Source organism: Alternaria hordeiaustralica (assembly GCF_023758085.1).
Source record: "Alternaria hordeiaustralica strain BMP 2776 chromosome Unknown scaffold_28, whole genome shotgun sequence".
Taxonomy (NCBI): domain Eukaryota; kingdom Fungi; phylum Ascomycota; class Dothideomycetes; order Pleosporales; family Pleosporaceae; genus Alternaria; species Alternaria hordeiaustralica.
Genome location: NW_026056800.1, coordinates 292,594 through 308,169, shown reverse-complemented (window position 1 = coordinate 308,169; position 15,576 = coordinate 292,594). Strand labels below are relative to the sequence as shown.

Below are 15,576 nucleotides of genomic sequence, written 5' to 3'. Positions count from 1 at the left end.
GGGAGGTTAGCCGAAGACGCTATCTTGATTAGGTTAGCCGAGCCGACGATCCATGGATGTGATGTAATGCTGGGGGTGAGAGATCTTCCATTACAAGTTACCTACCTAGGTAGGTATCTAACCCTGAAACCCTCTAACAAGATTCACACATCATCACCGACACGACAACCATCCCTCGAAATGCCATTCAATCTGATCCTAGACCTTCTTCCCGACGATTTCGACCACCTCCACATATCGCCAGATCGCTGGCAAGAGCAAGAAACCACAATAACCCTCATCACGAAGCAAATCCAACGAGAGGAGAACCATCCCTTCGATCCGCACCGAAAACCCCTCCAAGTCTCTCTCAGCATCAACAATCCCCAAACCTTAGCAGAACTAGGCGAGCAGCTCTCCAACTTACCACCCAGGATCCAAACCCTCACCCTGACTCTACCCCAAAACCCGCCTGGCGCGAAGCTTTCCATGTCAGATGTCGACTTGCCGGTCAAATACATCACACACCTACGCATCAAAATCTTGCCTGACGACTTCCCCGAATATGAGCCCACGCCAGAAGACTGGAATGAGCTCGCTCAGGCGTGGGGGGATGCATTTTTTTGCATGCCAGGGCGACATCACATCGAGAATGTTCTGTTGGACCTACGCGGCATAGACCCTTTCGTGATACCAGACATCGTTCCTCTTCTAGTGGAGGTGACGACGGAGTTGTACACGAGAACGAAAGAAGAAAGTGGGAGGGAGTTGGTTTTTGGCGTTGTGGGTGCGGAGAGGCAGAGGCAGTGGATAGAGGGGCAGTTGCCGGGGAAGTCGGAGGATGACTTGTTTGACGAGGAGTTGGCTGCTGCGCGAAGACAACGTGGTGGTGGGTAGAGTTGAGTGGTATGTGGTAGTTTGGCTGGGAGATTTATAATGAGTATGTGCAGCTTATGTGACTTGTCATTGTATTTGGTCTTCGTAGATCATCCGCATCGTCCTCGCTCACCATTTGCTACACGCACGCTCCGTGCTCGTCACATCTTGGAGAAAGTCGTGTTAGCTGATAGAAACATTGCAACATTGATATTCGTGCCCACACGGCGAAACCGTCATCCTACAATCCTCTAATTCAACCTACTCATCAACTTGACATGGGACGAACTTTTCGCAATCCGCCTTAAGTCGCATCGCGCATCTAAATACCACTTTCCACAGGGATATTGACTCCCAAATTCCGCAACTTATCCGTCGCAGCCTCAACCAGCATGCTATTCCGCTGTATGAGCTCCTGCACCTGCTCGTTCTCTGCTTTCCTTGAGTAGCTGGGTACTTTGACACCGCTACCTCTCGCTTGCTCGTGTTCGCCTGCTTGCTTGGCATTCCTCATAGCTGCTTCGATTTGTTGCGCTTGCTCCTTCTGCACCTCCTTGAGCCTGTTGAAACGCTGCCAGGCCGGACGTTCGCTGCCATCAACAGTGTCGGTCAAGGTCTCGCTTGCAGGGTCAATGGCGCTGTCCATAGTCTGCAACTCTTCGATCCAGTTGCTCTCCTTTTCGCTGAGTTCGCTGGAGCCGATGCTGACCATCTTTCGTCGAAGAGCTTCGTAACGCGCGTTGATCTGATCTTGTCGCGCTGTAACCTTCTCCAAACGCTCGTCGATGTTGGCGCTGCCGTATGTTGATCCGTTGTCTGAGCCGACTTGGTCGTTGCCGGTGACACTGTCGATGTTTGCTGCGATCCCCGACGTCCGGTAGATTTGATCCCTAAACTCTTCCTGCAGACGCGTCGCGCGGTTGAACAGATCGGATACAGCGAGTTGAAGTTTGGAAGTCTGCGCAGAGAGTACGCGATGAACGTCCATAAGAAGCCCCAGGTTCGCGGGAGATAGCCTAATCTCATCCTTGAGAGCACCTCTATGCCGTGCGGGGATGTTGATAGAATTGTAAAGATCGAACGGTTCGTAGAGTTCTTTTGGTGGTTGCCAAGCTTGACGCACTTCCTTGTTAGGGCCAGTGATTGCCATGTATTCGGCAATCTCCTCTTGGGTAGGGAGTCCTTCTTCAGGTGCATCGAGCAGAGCAGCTTGAGGCTCACCGTCGACTGTGGTGAGAAGAAGGTAACCGACGTTTCCGTCTTCGATAACGGCGACTGCGGTGACTTCTTGCTCGTCCACATCGCCAGAGACGCTTCGCTGTAGGTATTGGTCCACGGAGGTGTTTGCTGATTCCAATACGCGTTTGATACGGAATGGCGAACCCTCGGTCTGCGGCTGAGATAGTTCAGTCTCCAATTTTCTGACCCAAGGCTCCATTGAGACGTAGAAGACCCCGGTGGCGTGTGATACGAAGAACGAGAAGTCGGTGTGCACATCTGGCGTGATGCTCTGGTTGAACGAGGGTTCATCGCTTTCCACCAGTGTAATTGTTTCCGCAATGATCAGCTCGTGTTCGGTTGGTTCTGTGGTGTCAATCTCGTCTTCTGGTGATGGCAGCCATCGCCCAACGATGCCCTCAAGGTCCAAACAGACATGTACCTTGCTCGTTTCGGTGAGCAAGCACACGACAGCGGTTGGCAGACCCTCTGCAGCCTCCTCTTCTTCGCTCTCGGAGAGGGTCTTGAGGGAGAAAACAATCATGTCGCTAAGCTCAAAATCATCGACTTCAGGCGAGATCGTGAAAGGACCCTGTAGCAACGGCACCGCCGGCGCACTGTGTGGGCGAGCGAAGACCTGAACTGTGTCACCCTGCGCCCGCTCCTCGGCGAGAGGCTCCTCGTATAAGATGTCCGACAGCCATGAGACCTGCTTCTCTGATGTTTTTAACTCGTCTTTGGGCGATGTCTCGTCTTCTGAGAGCTCGGCATAGTTGATGTTGATGGACGAGGTAAGGGTTTGGAGGAATGTGTGGCTGCCGGGCGACTCAACCAACTGCCACTTGCTCGGTAGCAGAGGACAGAGCGCGTATACGTCTCCAAGTACCGTCGCGATCCACAGTGTCATCGGGGCCCAGCCATGGACACCTTCTTGGTCTGGGAAGTCGCCAAAGCATGCCGATGCAACTTCCAGCTCGACGGAGTCGGGAGAGAAGCCCTTGGAAGCTCCGAATTTGGAGGCGCTGAGATCGTCCTGGTCGCTGGTAGCGTTTGCGAGTTTGGGCAGATCGATTGAGAGCGACGGCTCACTGAAGGTAGACCTGTCGGCGCGGTTGATCTCCCATAGCCGAACTACGCCCGCCTTTGTGATGGTGACTAGGCAGCGCCCGTGATAGCCCAATGGGTGCCATAGTGTCGTTGCGACGGGCGACTCTTCGAGAACGTGTACGGTCGGTCCCAACTGGAAGGCCTTTGGCTTCAACGGGCCGTCGTCCTCTCCAGCTCCGAGCAGCGACGAGTCGGGAAGGTGTATTACGTGTACCGTATGCGAGGTAGAGACGGCGAGGTAGTCTTCTTCGGGCGAAATGACGAGACGCGTGATCGGGAGTGGTATCGAGACTCTGAGGGTTCGGTATGCGGGCTGTTGCTCTTCCTTGAGGTTGACCAAGTCTGCCCATCGTATCTCGTTCCCAACAGCGACGAAGATCTCAGATCCCCTCGTTGCGATTGTCTTTCGCGGTCCCGGTTCCTGCTTCTTTGCTGCGACTCCATTCCCGTTTGTCTGCTTCGGCGCAAACAGATGATAGCCTGGGTTCGGTCGGCTGAGCCAGTCTGGCGTATAACCCAGTACTTTTGGCATGACGGCGAGCTCCCTCGGATAGTGTTGAGAGAGTTAAGAGTGGGTAGGAAATAGCTGCGTGGATTGTAGAGGTAAGAGTGTGGACAAACAAAAGTTCCAGCCGCGCGATACAGCGCCAAGACCGACGCGTCTCGAGAGCTCCGAGCTCGACTTTCGACTTCCGATCCTTACACTCACTCCAAAACAACCCTCAATATCTTCTCACTCCCTCGGACCACGGTCGCTTCCTACAAATCTAGCCGACATCGAAGTTGAGGGCGCGCATCATGCCGGCGCTTCGCAGTACCATTGACCGCCTCGACAAGCCGAGTTCGTATGCGACAGCAAAGGTATGGGAGGCTACAACACATCGCATTAGTACTCAAAGACTGACTCTTTTCTAGAAGCGCAGACGCGACCGCAACGGACGTGACGATGACCGCGGCCGCTCTCCCTCGCCCGAAGACAAGCTCAAAGACGCAACCACCCTCTACGTCGGCAACCTTTCTTTCTACACCACCGAAGAGCAAATTCACGAGTTGTTCAGCAAATGCGGCGAGATCAAGCGCTTAGTCATGGGCCTGGACCGATTCCAGAAGACACCATGCGGATTCTGCTTCGTCGAATACTACACACACCAGGATGCGCTGGACTGCATGAAGTACATTGGCGGTACCAAGCTCGACGAGCGTGTCATTAGGACGGATCTGGACGAGGGTTTCGCCGAGGGAAGGCAGTACGGACGCGGAAAGAGCGGTGGGCAGGTCCGCGACGAGTACAGAGCCGAGTATGATCCTGGTAGGGGCGGATACGGCAGAGCTGTGGACGAATACCACGAAGCGCAGTAAGATGACGATGGACTACTATCTCTCGGATCACCAGGACGTTAATCACGAGAAAAAAGACCTAGGCCATATTGATCAGGAGAACCTCGCGCCGCCGCGCCATCCCACGTTGGCAAGCACGACTACGCTGAAACTGAGGACGATGAAGGGCACTTCAGTTACATGGGGAAGCTCGCCCAACCCAAACTCAGCTGGGTGTCCAAACACTGCAAAGAAGGCGTCTGGCGTCTATCATTCGGCATTGTTCATTAGTGCTTTAGTTATAAGCACATGCTCATAGGGGGCAAAGATACCAAATTAGATACCTTCCCAAAACTCAGTACCATCTTCCAAACACCCTCTCTTATGCTATACAAGAATGCCACCCAGCCATGCGCCTGTAAATGTCTAACATTTTCTGTCACTCATCTAGTCCGGTCCGCAAGTTCAAACTGCTGTCGCCTTTCCACGGCCTTTACAACCTCTCCCAACCACCAGACATGTATCCGTGGGTCATCCGTCAGTTCAGGATGGAAACTGCACCCAAACACATTGCCCTGTCGTACCGCTATTATATCCTCCGCACCCGGATGGTCATGTACCTGATTCTCCTGCAAAGGTTTCGCATTGGTCGACAGCGTAGCCATCACCTCAACTTCGCTTTCCAACTCCTTCCTCGCCAAGTCATCCACTGGTGTCTTACTCGGCGCAACAATCGTATCGTCCCTCTCACTCTCCCCTTCTTGTATGCCCACAGCCTTCTTACTCAGTAACAGCTTCTCTACAACAGGCGCGCGAATGAAGACGCATCGGTATGGATCGGTCTTGTTCGATTTGCTCGTCGACTCTAAGAAGGGCAGCTGGAGGTTTGCCTGGAAACTCTCGGTCTGTCGCCCGAAATGATTTCTGTTCACTCGCACGTCTAGACCTCCAATCAAGTCCTGGCCTCCCTTTTTCGTTCTATTGGCACTCTCTGCTAGCAGAATCAGGCCGGCGCATGTACCCCACGTTGGCTTGCGCTGCACCTTGACGAAGTCGCGGAGAGGCTCGAGCAGGGCGCTTCGTGCGGCTACGAGTGACATTGTTGTGCTTTCACCGCCGGGGATGATAAGCCCGTCGCATTGCGCGAGCTGGGCGGGTGTGCGGACTTCGATAAAGTGGAAGGTTTGCGACGAGGGGATGTTCGAGGATGCCGCGCGGAGGAGTTGGACGTGTTCGCTGAAAGCGCCTTGGAGGGCAAGCACACCGACCGTGATAATCTGAGTACCGTTCTTTACCGTCATATTAAAAATGAAACAGATGCCAGGAACTCCGTGACTGTAGGAAAAAAAGGAATTGAAGCGTCAAGGAAATGTACAGTCATGCAACGGAAAGTGACGGCAAAGGCGAAATCTTTATCGATAAGCCCAGCCCCCACTAAAACGCGGTAATCGCCCGCGCGAGCACATGTCACCTCACACATGCGTTTGGTTCAACCCTTTTGATCCGCTTACCCCGACACGGTGCCGCTCTTCGATCTACCTCTCCATCATCGACACTTCGGACCCCCATTGATGCCGTGAACGATCATGACATGTAGATCCCCACGCGTTCTACACATCACGTCAAGAAAGGTCGTACCTGCACTAAGGCTTCCAAGGCTCATATAAGGCGGGAGTCCTCCTAGTAGTCTAGTCTCACTACTTTAGCCGATAACGCAATCCGGTCCAGTATCAGTCTAGGAACAGTGGATGAAGGCGCTATGATCGACAAACAGGATGGAGAGCCAACGGGACACGGTCTCACGTGCTGGCTGCTAGATACCCGATCACTATGGCCCGGGGAAAAGATCACAGATTCAGAATCAGTATGTCATCCCACAAACACTTATCTGCCTAGAACACCAACTAACCACGTGTAGGCGCGAGAAGCACTCTCCCTCGTCACCCCCGAGGAACAAGACCTCATAAAACGCAAATACCACATAGCAGATGCGCGAATGAGCCTGGGCTCCGCCCTCCTCAAGCGCCTTTTTGTCCACAAAACTCTCGGCATACCATGGAAAGACATTCGCTTCGGCCGGAAACGCGATCCTAAACACGGGAAGCCTATCGCCTTGCTAATACCACCGCAACATGGCCCCGCTCCCGTAGAGTTCAACATCAGTCACCAAGCCGGACTCGTCGCACTCGTAGGCTGTGCAACCAATGAACTCGACGCGGAAGTTGGCGTAGATATCGTCTGTGTCAACGAGCGAAACGACTACCGCGTTGTCGACGACGAGGGCTTCGATGGATGGGTTGATATGTACGCTGAGCTCTTCAGCGGGGAAGAACTCTTCGATATCAAGTACAACGTTGACCCATTCCCTCTGTTAGATGGCACAATGGTCACGCATGAGATTCTGGGCCGACATGACCGCTGTTGTAGGCGAAATGAGCATCTCAACGTTACGCTACCGAACGGAGAAAAAAGGGAGCTGGATTCCGACTTACTTATCGATGCGAAACTACGACGGTTTTATACGTTCTGGTGCTTCAAGGAAGCGTACATCAAACTTGACGGCGAGGCGTTGCTCGCAGAGTGGATACCGCAATTGGAGTTTAAGCATGTGCGTGCGCCGAGACCGGGGACGCCGGCGCGGTGTAGTACGCATGGGACTTGGGGTGAGAGGGCCAGTGATGCGGAGGTCTGGTTCTCGATGAAGAGTGATGGGAAGGGACCTGCGGGTGTGCGGGGCTTGAAGAAGGGCGAGTGCGGCAGGTTAGAGGACACAAGAGTAGAGATCCAGGCTTTTGAGGAAGACTACATGATTGGGGTTGCGGCGAGGGAGAAGAGAGATTCGGCAGTTGATGGAAGTAGGAAGAAGCTGCCAGATGTGTTGACGCATTTCAGGGGGCTGCATTTAGAGGAGGATGTCATGAGTGTCGCGAGGAGTGCATGATGCATATTCAGTCGTTCAAGTGAAGTGGGTTTACTACTGAGGCTCAAGATACAGCGTCGATCGACGGCCAGGCTACACACTCGACATGCTTATTGCGTCCGCAACTACGATGACCCTCGCTCAGCTTATCTTCGATCTTCAGCTTGTTAGTCGTCGTTCTATAGTATTCGTAGAGACATCATACCGTTGGAACACATCGAGCACATTCTCTTCCTTGTGCATGCGCTCAACATGTTGTTTGAAATTGTCTATTCGCGGCCATATCTTCTCGCGGTTCTTACAATCTTCAACCGCGCATCGGTAATAAGATTTGTCAAGATCTTTCCTATGCACACTCTTTTTATGGCGTTCAAGGTCGTTTAATGTAGTAAATCCATCTGTCCTTTTACACCCGGGCACGTTGCAGCTGAATGGCTTTGAATGCTTTAACATATGTTCCCTGTTTTCCAGTCAGTAGGCAGCTAGTTGCAGATATCTGGATACCATACTTTAAATCGCTCCGACACATATTCACCACTCCACATATTGGACATGGAAACGTTTTCCTCGTTCGGGGCTGATCATTGTCCGTCGTTTCACCAGAATGACCCACGATCGAACCCAAAGAGGCTTTTACTGATGTAGGGAGAAAGCTCCAATCTGTAAGCGGTTCCATCGCGCCAGAAGGCGGCCCCGTTTCAGTCAGACGTCCTGAGGATGGTAGAACGTCACCGATTTGTGGTGTTGACGCATAGGCCGGTGTGGCAGCCTGGGCAGGGTAGGCCCATGGATGTATATGATAACGCTCTCCGGACGTTGACGATGACTCCACTTGAGATACCATCTGCTGTTGAAACGGGTGGTCGTATATGGGATTCGCCTCAAAAATAGGCGTTGCTGGTAATTGGAACCGGGGATCATAAGACATGAGCGAGTTCTGACTAAACCAGTAATCCTCGACTGTCGCTGGAGTACAGACGGAATACACTGGAGGTACGAGTTGGGCCTGTGAACTGAGACTCCTTATACACTGCCCACAAAAGGCGTCTGGCCAGCACGTCCATAGCTGGCTCGTAATCGTTTCAGCCGACGGTCGGGCTTCAGGTTCGACGTTGAGCATTCGACAAGTTAAATCTAGGACAACCTGGAGCCAGATGTCACAGCTAGGACTTGTCCTCCGCATGAGCGTGGAGAATCCTTCGATGTGATCTCGATATGGAGTCATGTCTGTTTCTATTGGGCCTAGTACAAGCGCACTAAGGATCTCAAGATAGACACATCCAAGCGAGAATACGTCTGTCTTAGAACTGCGTGGAGACCATTCGTGCAACTCCGGGGCAGCGTACTTGCGGGTTATGGAGGTAGGGCGGCCTGTCGTAATGCTGCGCGTAGCTGCGCTGTAGTCCAAGGACGAGCCAAAGTCCGTGTAGATTACAGACTCTCCATGTACTAGGATGTTCGATGGCTTAATGTCCTTGTGTCGTACTCTTTGAGCGTGCATGAACTGCAAGCCGCTAGCAAGACACCCAAACGAGTTGTACAAGATATTCAACTCAGTCCCGGTAAAAAGACCGTCATGAGCATCCTGGAGGAATGATTCCAGCGAGCCGCGATCGGCAACTGGTGTCAGTAAGATACCTATTTGACGCCTCCCTACGTGTGTCGCAAAGATCCGAGTGATGTGGTGATGCGGAGCTAACCGGCGGATGACCCTGACCTCGTTGTCAAAAAGGCGTTGCCTCTCAACTGAAGAACCGCCAAATTTGAAGACCTTGCAGGCCAAGACGAGGCCAGTATGTCGGTCCTCGACCTCTTCCACGTTGGCGAATCCTCCTTGCCCCAGGTTGCGAAGTAACTTGTACGGCAGCTCGTCGTTGGGTTCGAGGAAGTAGTGTTGACCCTCTTCGATGCGCAACATCCGCTTGGGACCGCTGCCGCCGTTCATTGTGGGCAGAAATTATATGGACGTGAGGATAGGCAGTCGCTGTGTTGTGACGATAGACGTAGGGAGCGACTAACACATGTTAGCTGCTGGCGTGACAGCTCTACTATCCTGCCTCGAAGTCTCAACGGCTCGTCGCTAGAGTAAAGAGCTGGGTCGCGGTCTCAGCGCGTTCACAAAGCTGACGTGCGACGCGCTGAGCTGAGATGTTGGGCTCGTCCTGTGGTCGCTAGGTAAAGACGACCTTCGTCGTAACTATGCGAGAACGCGTAGACAAGCAACAAAGAAAAATACAGGTGGCTTCGAGGTCCTTGAGAGGCTAGAAGTGAAGCATACAATCGAAGTTGACGAGGCTGGCTCGCGCCTGGTTGCATGGCGCAGGCTGAGCGCTGCACATGCGATTGGCCCTAGGTAGAGGCACTGCTTCCAACCACGTCGGCAATCGCGATTGATTTTCAACTAGACCTCTAGATACTGCGGCGGAGCCAAACCTTGGGAACTGACACTTCAGAGGTTGCATGAGTTGTATCTTGAGGATGATGAAGTATTAGGGTTCGGATTCGTCAAGAGGAGAAAGGTGGCGTATTCAATGCGAGACCGAACAGAGTCCGATTGAATTCCAACGTCGGTGCGACAACTCGCCAGCCAAGAGAGGCTTATACGCCGTTTATCAGTATTTCCATCCGCAGTTGGCTGTCATGAGGGTCAAAGGGATGGAAGCGCGGCGAGCCTGGCATGTTTCGTAGCGTGGCTGAGTAAGCCCACCTGGGCAGGTCCCGATTCCGAGATAGCCTCGGCGGGAGCGTCAATCCTATCCCCTTAATGTAAGCTCTTTAGAACACTACCTGGCCCTTTCGCAGTACAACGAACCCTACGAGCGCGCCGAGAAACTCAACATGTCGAAGCGCCTCATGTTGGTGCCCAGTGTGAAGATGCCGAAGAAGATACGCGTCATGATTGCTGGACCCTGAGCCCATAAGGTTTGATAGCTACGTCAACGCACCCGAAGTCAACCCGCAGCTATGCCCAGATGTATATTACACCCCTCACCGACTCAATGCCTGCAGTTTCCGCCTTGCTCTCACGTAGTCAATTGAACGATATCTCGAGGCCCCCATCCTCAAAGCGATCCAGAAACCGCCACAATGTCTTCCAACTCGCTCAACTACCCGCTCCTCGCCATTCCAGCCTACTATGTCTTCTCTCTCGTGCCGCACATATACGCAGCTAGCCTTCTCACAGCCAACGGCTACAAGATCAACAACGCGAACCCTAAGGCAGCGTTGTCACCAGAAGCCGTGAAGGGCAAGGTTCCCGATGCTGTGTAAGGCGTCCCCACTCTCCCCACCCAAGATCCCTTGCTAGTACGATACTAACACATCCACAGCTTCAAAAAGTACCAACGCGCCGAGAACGCCCAGTCGAACAATATGGAACAAATGCCCCTCTTCGCCGCCGCCGTTATCGCTAGCATCATTGCCGAACGCACCACCGCAACAGGAATAGGACGAGAGGTTCTCTCAGGCGATGCAACTGGCTTGACAACATTTGTCACAGCTTGGTTCGCAGTCAGGGCCGCGTACTGTCTGGCATATGTACAAATCGCGACTTACTCGAAGAGCATGATCAGGAGCGGCCTTTGGGCTATTGGCACCGGGCTAGCGATATACCAAATCTACAAGGCTGCCGCGATCTTGGGCTAGAGATCATGGACAATAAAGCGACATGGTAAACACGACAGATACGACAAGGACAACACGGACCAAGAGAACGAGTGTTAGGACTATCCTTAGAAAATCGATGTGCAATGAGATCAATTACTACTCAATACATGTGTGCTGATAACTAGGGACTTCCGAATTCACAACACCAGCGATCGACACTTGCCAGTGTAACCTTGCGTCGCCATCCCAAAACGAACAAGGTCCAGGCACGAACCCGCACAACGGTTACACGAGTATATCACGCGTGCTGGCGCAGTCACACTGGGATTGGCCTAGAACTCACGACGAAGTCTATCGAATGTACGAGTAACACAATAAATCTGCAAGAGACTTTTGCAATTAGCCAGCGACCAAGCTGCTACGCGGCTGTGTATATATGCGCCATTGACTTCGACACCCCACGTCCACGACGCGACAATCCATCTTTACTGTATTCGCACACTCCGTTCTGTAGACATACTAGCCCACCTTCGATTACAGCATGGTTCACATTACACCAGGGCTATCACTTCGCATTCACGCTTTGGCACTTTCGTATCTTTTGAGCCGTGTTGCGACGCAATCATATTCGGCTTCTTTCCTCTACCCCGAGTCCGCTTCTTCTGTCCTGACCATCAACGCCCATGATCAACTAAATGTCAAATGGACGTCCGACTTCGATCAGGCCTTCTTACATATGTGGTGCGACGATGACAGTGGGACTGGCGAACAGGCGCTATGTATGTCCTCACTCTTGTGTATACCCTCGGTTACCATTAGCCATAGCTAACGTGCCATGTGGCATGGAAGGGTTATCGACTGAAGTCAGCACTATCGGCAGCATAACATACTCGCCATCAGCCGAAAACCTTACTAGGCGTAACTGGAACACACCCGTCGCATGCCACTTCGACATCCTGCCTTTCGTAAACGACACGAATGAGCAGGAAGGCCCATTCCTCACAATCAAGTCAGACAGCGATAGCGCTCCAACTCTTTACGATCAATCGTTCACATCGCCGCTAGCTCCTACAACCAGTATGACGACGATGATCTCCCTGCCATCCTCTTTCGCTATTACTTCGTTGCTAGTCTCCAGCGTAACAACGGTATACGGTCAATCATCCACATCACTCATCGCATCTACTACTAGTTTGACGACGATCTCCATGTCGGTCTCTTCATCCACTAGTTTGTCGCCTGTATCCAGCGTAATAGCGGAGAGGGACAACAAGACACTCTCGGGTGATGCGATAACAGGAATAGCATTGGGCGCAGCATTCGCAGTGGTGGCATTAGTAACAGTAGGATGGTTCTTCTGCCGGTACCATCGGAGGATAAAGGCGTTAGAGACAAGAATGTCTGGAGCGGGCGGCCCAACGGAACATCCATCGCATAGACCGATACCTATACTACCTGCGAAGAAGCGTGACAGGCCACAGGCTGAGTTGTCTGAATTGGTGGCATAGAATGCGGGAACCGATGTTTCATTGTTAAGAGTCGGACTGGGCGGATCTCAAACTTTCTCAGCGTTACCTCCCCACGCTCCATGTTCGCCCTCCGCTTTTGGCTTCCCGATCCTCTCTAGCTGCGCCTTCATGCCCGTACTCGTCGCCATAGTCCTCATGCTCTCATCACAGTACTCTACACCGTCCCGAAAGTAGAAGTTCTTGCCAAAAAGCTCCACAGTCAGACCCCAGTTGTCCTTGCCCGCCACCTTCTTTCCGTTAGCGTCCTCAATGTCTTCTCCATCCACCACCTTCACCACGGCGTTAACGACTGTCTCCATGGGTGTCATGAAGCTCTCTGGGAGGGACCCCCATTCCTCTTCACTCAACAGGCCGGTGCGAACGATGCTTGGGCAGACCGTGAACGTTCTAACGCCAGCGTAGTGGTATGCTACTGTGATAGCACGGTTAAAGTGGATTACTCCCGCTTTAGCACCAGAGTACATAGGGCCGAACTCGGCTGGATAGAGTCCACCACAGCTTGCAGTCATGACTAGGGCCGCGTCATTGTTCTCTCTGCCATGCTTGGCCTGGGATTTCCGGAAGTAGTGGAACGCAAGCCATGAGGTGTTTATCACTGCCGTGTAATTGACATCGACTACGAGGCTGTTCGGCGGTGGAGGCGGCGCTTCGAGAGCATGTTCTTCGTAGAAGTCTAGGTGTTGGTGATCAAGTCAGTTGGTGTCTGATTTGCCATACGAATAGGTTTGCTACGCACTGTCTTTTTCGGCGATACCAGCGTTCGCGAAGACGAAGTCGAGACGACCTGACTTTGACCATGCTGATTCGAAAGCTGCTACCAGCGAGGCGTAGTCGGCTACATTCGCCTGGTGAGCATGCGTATTATTGAGCAAAGACGTGGCTTTCGTGAGATTATCAGTGCTGAGGTCGACAAGGTGCAGGTCCCACTCTTCATTAGTACGAGCTGCGAGGGCCTCCGCAACAGCGAGTCCCATTCCACTAGCCCCGCCAGTAATGAGAGCTACTTTCTTGACCATGTTGAGATTGTCGAGTAGGGTAGATGAGTGATTCTTGTAGAGGAGGTGCCAAAGGCGACAGTGTGATAGTAAACAGCCAGCGTGTGAGTGTTGAAGATTGGATGGTTTGAAGTGCAAGAAGGAAGTCGTTGGACTTTATAGATTATGCGTACGAGGGCGACCAAGCGCAATTGAAACACTAGAAGGGCTGAATTGGATAGTACTAAGGTTGCGATATCCCTGCTCTGCATCAACATTCCACCGTAATAAGGTTGCGATATGTGCGATGAAGGGCACTTCTGCGAGCACGTGATGCCAAGGTACACGCTAGAGCCACTCCTTGTGTGCATCGGCGTGAGGTGGCCGACGTCATTCTGACTCATTCTCACTCATTCAGCGCCGGCTTTACAATCGGCCGGTGGCTGAAGCGCATCCTCGCGTAGACATCCGGGTCTAATGCGCGAATGCGCTGCGAGATGGTAGCAAATGCGACGTCAAGGGTGCGCATCATGCTTCGGATGGCGTCGTCAGGCGCCGGCTTTGTCGGACTACCTAGGTAGACGATGCAGCGAGAAAACGCGCCTGTTCATATCTAGACCAGTATCCCAGCCAAGTCTGTTGGAATAGGGTCCTTTCTTGACGAACTGAGGCCCGTACTTGGACTTCAGCAAGTGAACCCGACGTTGGTTGGGGAGGTCAAGAGGCAGACTGTCCCTTATGCTGTCCTGTGCAGACTTCTTCTCCACCCGACCGCGCTGGTAGTTATGTCGTCTCTCCTCCTTCCGTAGCTGGCGCTTCGACAATCTGCCGCCTTGGTTCGACATGCCGCCGTCCAACGTCTGAGCAGGGCCTCAAGCCTCGCCATGAGGACTAGAGTGTGGTGTTGTGGGCAAGGCGCAGGAACTTCGGTGGTGAGAGAACTGCGGGTCGGGGCCTGAGCGGCGGTCGTGGGAAAGTGACTGTCTCGAGTAGGCGTCGATGGTCAGGAAGTCACCATGGCGAGAGAGCGTCGTTGGTCAGGAAGCGGCAATCGCGGGTCAGCGTCGACGAGGGAGCCGCGAAGTTGATGGCTGGTGTCAGAACCACGCCCATCGTGGGCTCTAATGGTGATCCTGCGACGTCTTGGGCTCTCGTCCTTCGTTGGCTGACAACGAACATGGACGCGATAAAGGCGCGCAACGAGCGGGTGCAATCAGCGGATACATGCCAGCGGTGCTGTCGCGGCTGCGGCGTTGTTGTTGTGCGAATTGAGGGCGGGTTTGGCGGGCCAGAACAAAAACCACAATTGCGGTCGCATCACTCTGACAACCGGGCCGTGCAGGCGCTGGCGAAGGAGTGTGGACGCGACATGAGAGCGCGCGTTCGGGGTGGAGGCGTAATCGGCGTCAAGCTACAGTCGCGAAGACATAGTCGCGAGGATGTAGTTATAGAATTGATGATTAATCGCAGCGGCTGCCTGCTTGGCGCAACAGTTTTGTCAGACGCGCACGACGTCATTCAAGATAGGATGCAGGTGTGGCTGCATGAGCAGTGTCACGTCCGAGGCTGCAGATAAATGAACGGTTATTGCTAAAATTCCATCCGAACCCGGTGTCTGTCAAAATGCTTTTGCACGCACACATATCGGCATCGAGATGTCGCAATCCCGCGTAAGCAGGATAGAAACAATGGGCTCGTCTATCCGTATTGAGTTGCGTTAGAGCAGCTAATCATCAAGACAGGATATCGGATAGACACGGATTACAAAGATAGCAAAGGCTTTCCTGTAGAGGTATATTAGAGAAGACATTAAAGACATCTTATTAAGGAAAGAGCGATTTAAGTCGCTCGTGCAGATTGCGCTGCACAACACCAGTTGTTTGTATCTTTCTAGGCATGGAGAGGCGGCCTTGCTCAGACCTGCGGTAAACTGTCGCAAGCGGTCGAGAGCCGCATGGCATACTTCTTATATCAAGCAACGCGCAAAAGCATCAATTGAGGATAGCGCGACCAACAGATTCAAGATGTTCTTCAAGGTAGGCCCGAACGT

The 15,576-nt window shown here is 52.9% G+C and overlaps 8 protein-coding genes across 8 annotated transcripts; 4 read left to right on the top strand and 4 right to left on the bottom strand.

Annotated features, from left to right (window-relative positions):
* Positions 1–180: 180 nt before the first annotated feature.
* On the top strand, positions 181–876 carry J4E84_009428 (uncharacterized protein; the record flags this gene model as incomplete). The annotated part of the gene is made up of 1 exon (XM_049391990.1): positions 181–876. The coding sequence occupies one exon, from the start codon at positions 181–183 to the stop codon at positions 874–876; it is 696 nt and encodes a 231-aa protein (XP_049240391.1).
* A 301-nt stretch (positions 877–1,177) lies between these two features.
* Positions 1,178–3,712, bottom strand: J4E84_009427 (uncharacterized protein; the record flags this gene model as incomplete). The annotated part of the gene is made up of 1 exon (XM_049391989.1): positions 1,178–3,712. The coding sequence occupies one exon, from the start codon at positions 3,710–3,712 to the stop codon at positions 1,178–1,180; it is 2,535 nt and encodes an 844-aa protein (XP_049240390.1).
* Positions 3,713–3,978: 266 nt separating this feature from the next.
* Positions 3,979–4,539, top strand: CBP20 (Nuclear cap-binding protein subunit 2; the record flags this gene model as incomplete). The annotated part of the gene is made up of 2 exons (XM_049391988.1): positions 3,979–4,041; positions 4,096–4,539. The coding sequence occupies 2 exons, from the start codon at positions 3,979–3,981 to the stop codon at positions 4,537–4,539; spliced, it is 507 nt and encodes a 168-aa protein (XP_049240389.1).
* Positions 4,540–4,940: 401 nt separating this feature from the next.
* Positions 4,941–5,798, bottom strand: J4E84_009425 (uncharacterized protein; the record flags this gene model as incomplete). Its single annotated transcript, XM_049391987.1, has 1 exon — positions 4,941–5,798. The coding sequence occupies one exon, from the start codon at positions 5,796–5,798 to the stop codon at positions 4,941–4,943; it is 858 nt and encodes a 285-aa protein (XP_049240388.1).
* Positions 5,799–6,256: 458 nt separating this feature from the next.
* Positions 6,257–7,438, top strand: J4E84_009424 (uncharacterized protein; the record flags this gene model as incomplete). The annotated part of the gene is made up of 2 exons (XM_049391986.1): positions 6,257–6,361; positions 6,416–7,438. The coding sequence occupies 2 exons, from the start codon at positions 6,257–6,259 to the stop codon at positions 7,436–7,438; spliced, it is 1,128 nt and encodes a 375-aa protein (XP_049240387.1).
* A 1,142-nt stretch (positions 7,439–8,580) lies between these two features.
* Positions 8,581–9,362, bottom strand: J4E84_009423 (uncharacterized protein; the record flags this gene model as incomplete). Its single annotated transcript, XM_049391985.1, has 2 exons — positions 8,581–8,614; positions 8,764–9,362. 2 exons carry the CDS (start codon positions 9,360–9,362, stop codon positions 8,581–8,583), a joined length of 633 nt encoding a protein of 210 aa, XP_049240386.1.
* A 1,142-nt stretch (positions 9,363–10,504) lies between these two features.
* J4E84_009422 (uncharacterized protein) lies at positions 10,505–11,062 on the top strand (the record flags this gene model as incomplete). The annotated part of the gene is made up of 2 exons (XM_049391984.1): positions 10,505–10,683; positions 10,747–11,062. The coding sequence occupies 2 exons, from the start codon at positions 10,505–10,507 to the stop codon at positions 11,060–11,062; spliced, it is 495 nt and encodes a 164-aa protein (XP_049240385.1).
* A 1,516-nt stretch (positions 11,063–12,578) lies between these two features.
* J4E84_009421 (uncharacterized protein) lies at positions 12,579–13,568 on the bottom strand (the record flags this gene model as incomplete). The annotated part of the gene is made up of 2 exons (XM_049391983.1): positions 12,579–13,225; positions 13,289–13,568. 2 exons carry the CDS (start codon positions 13,566–13,568, stop codon positions 12,579–12,581), a joined length of 927 nt encoding a protein of 308 aa, XP_049240384.1.
* Between the last annotated feature and the right edge of the window lie 2,008 nt (positions 13,569–15,576).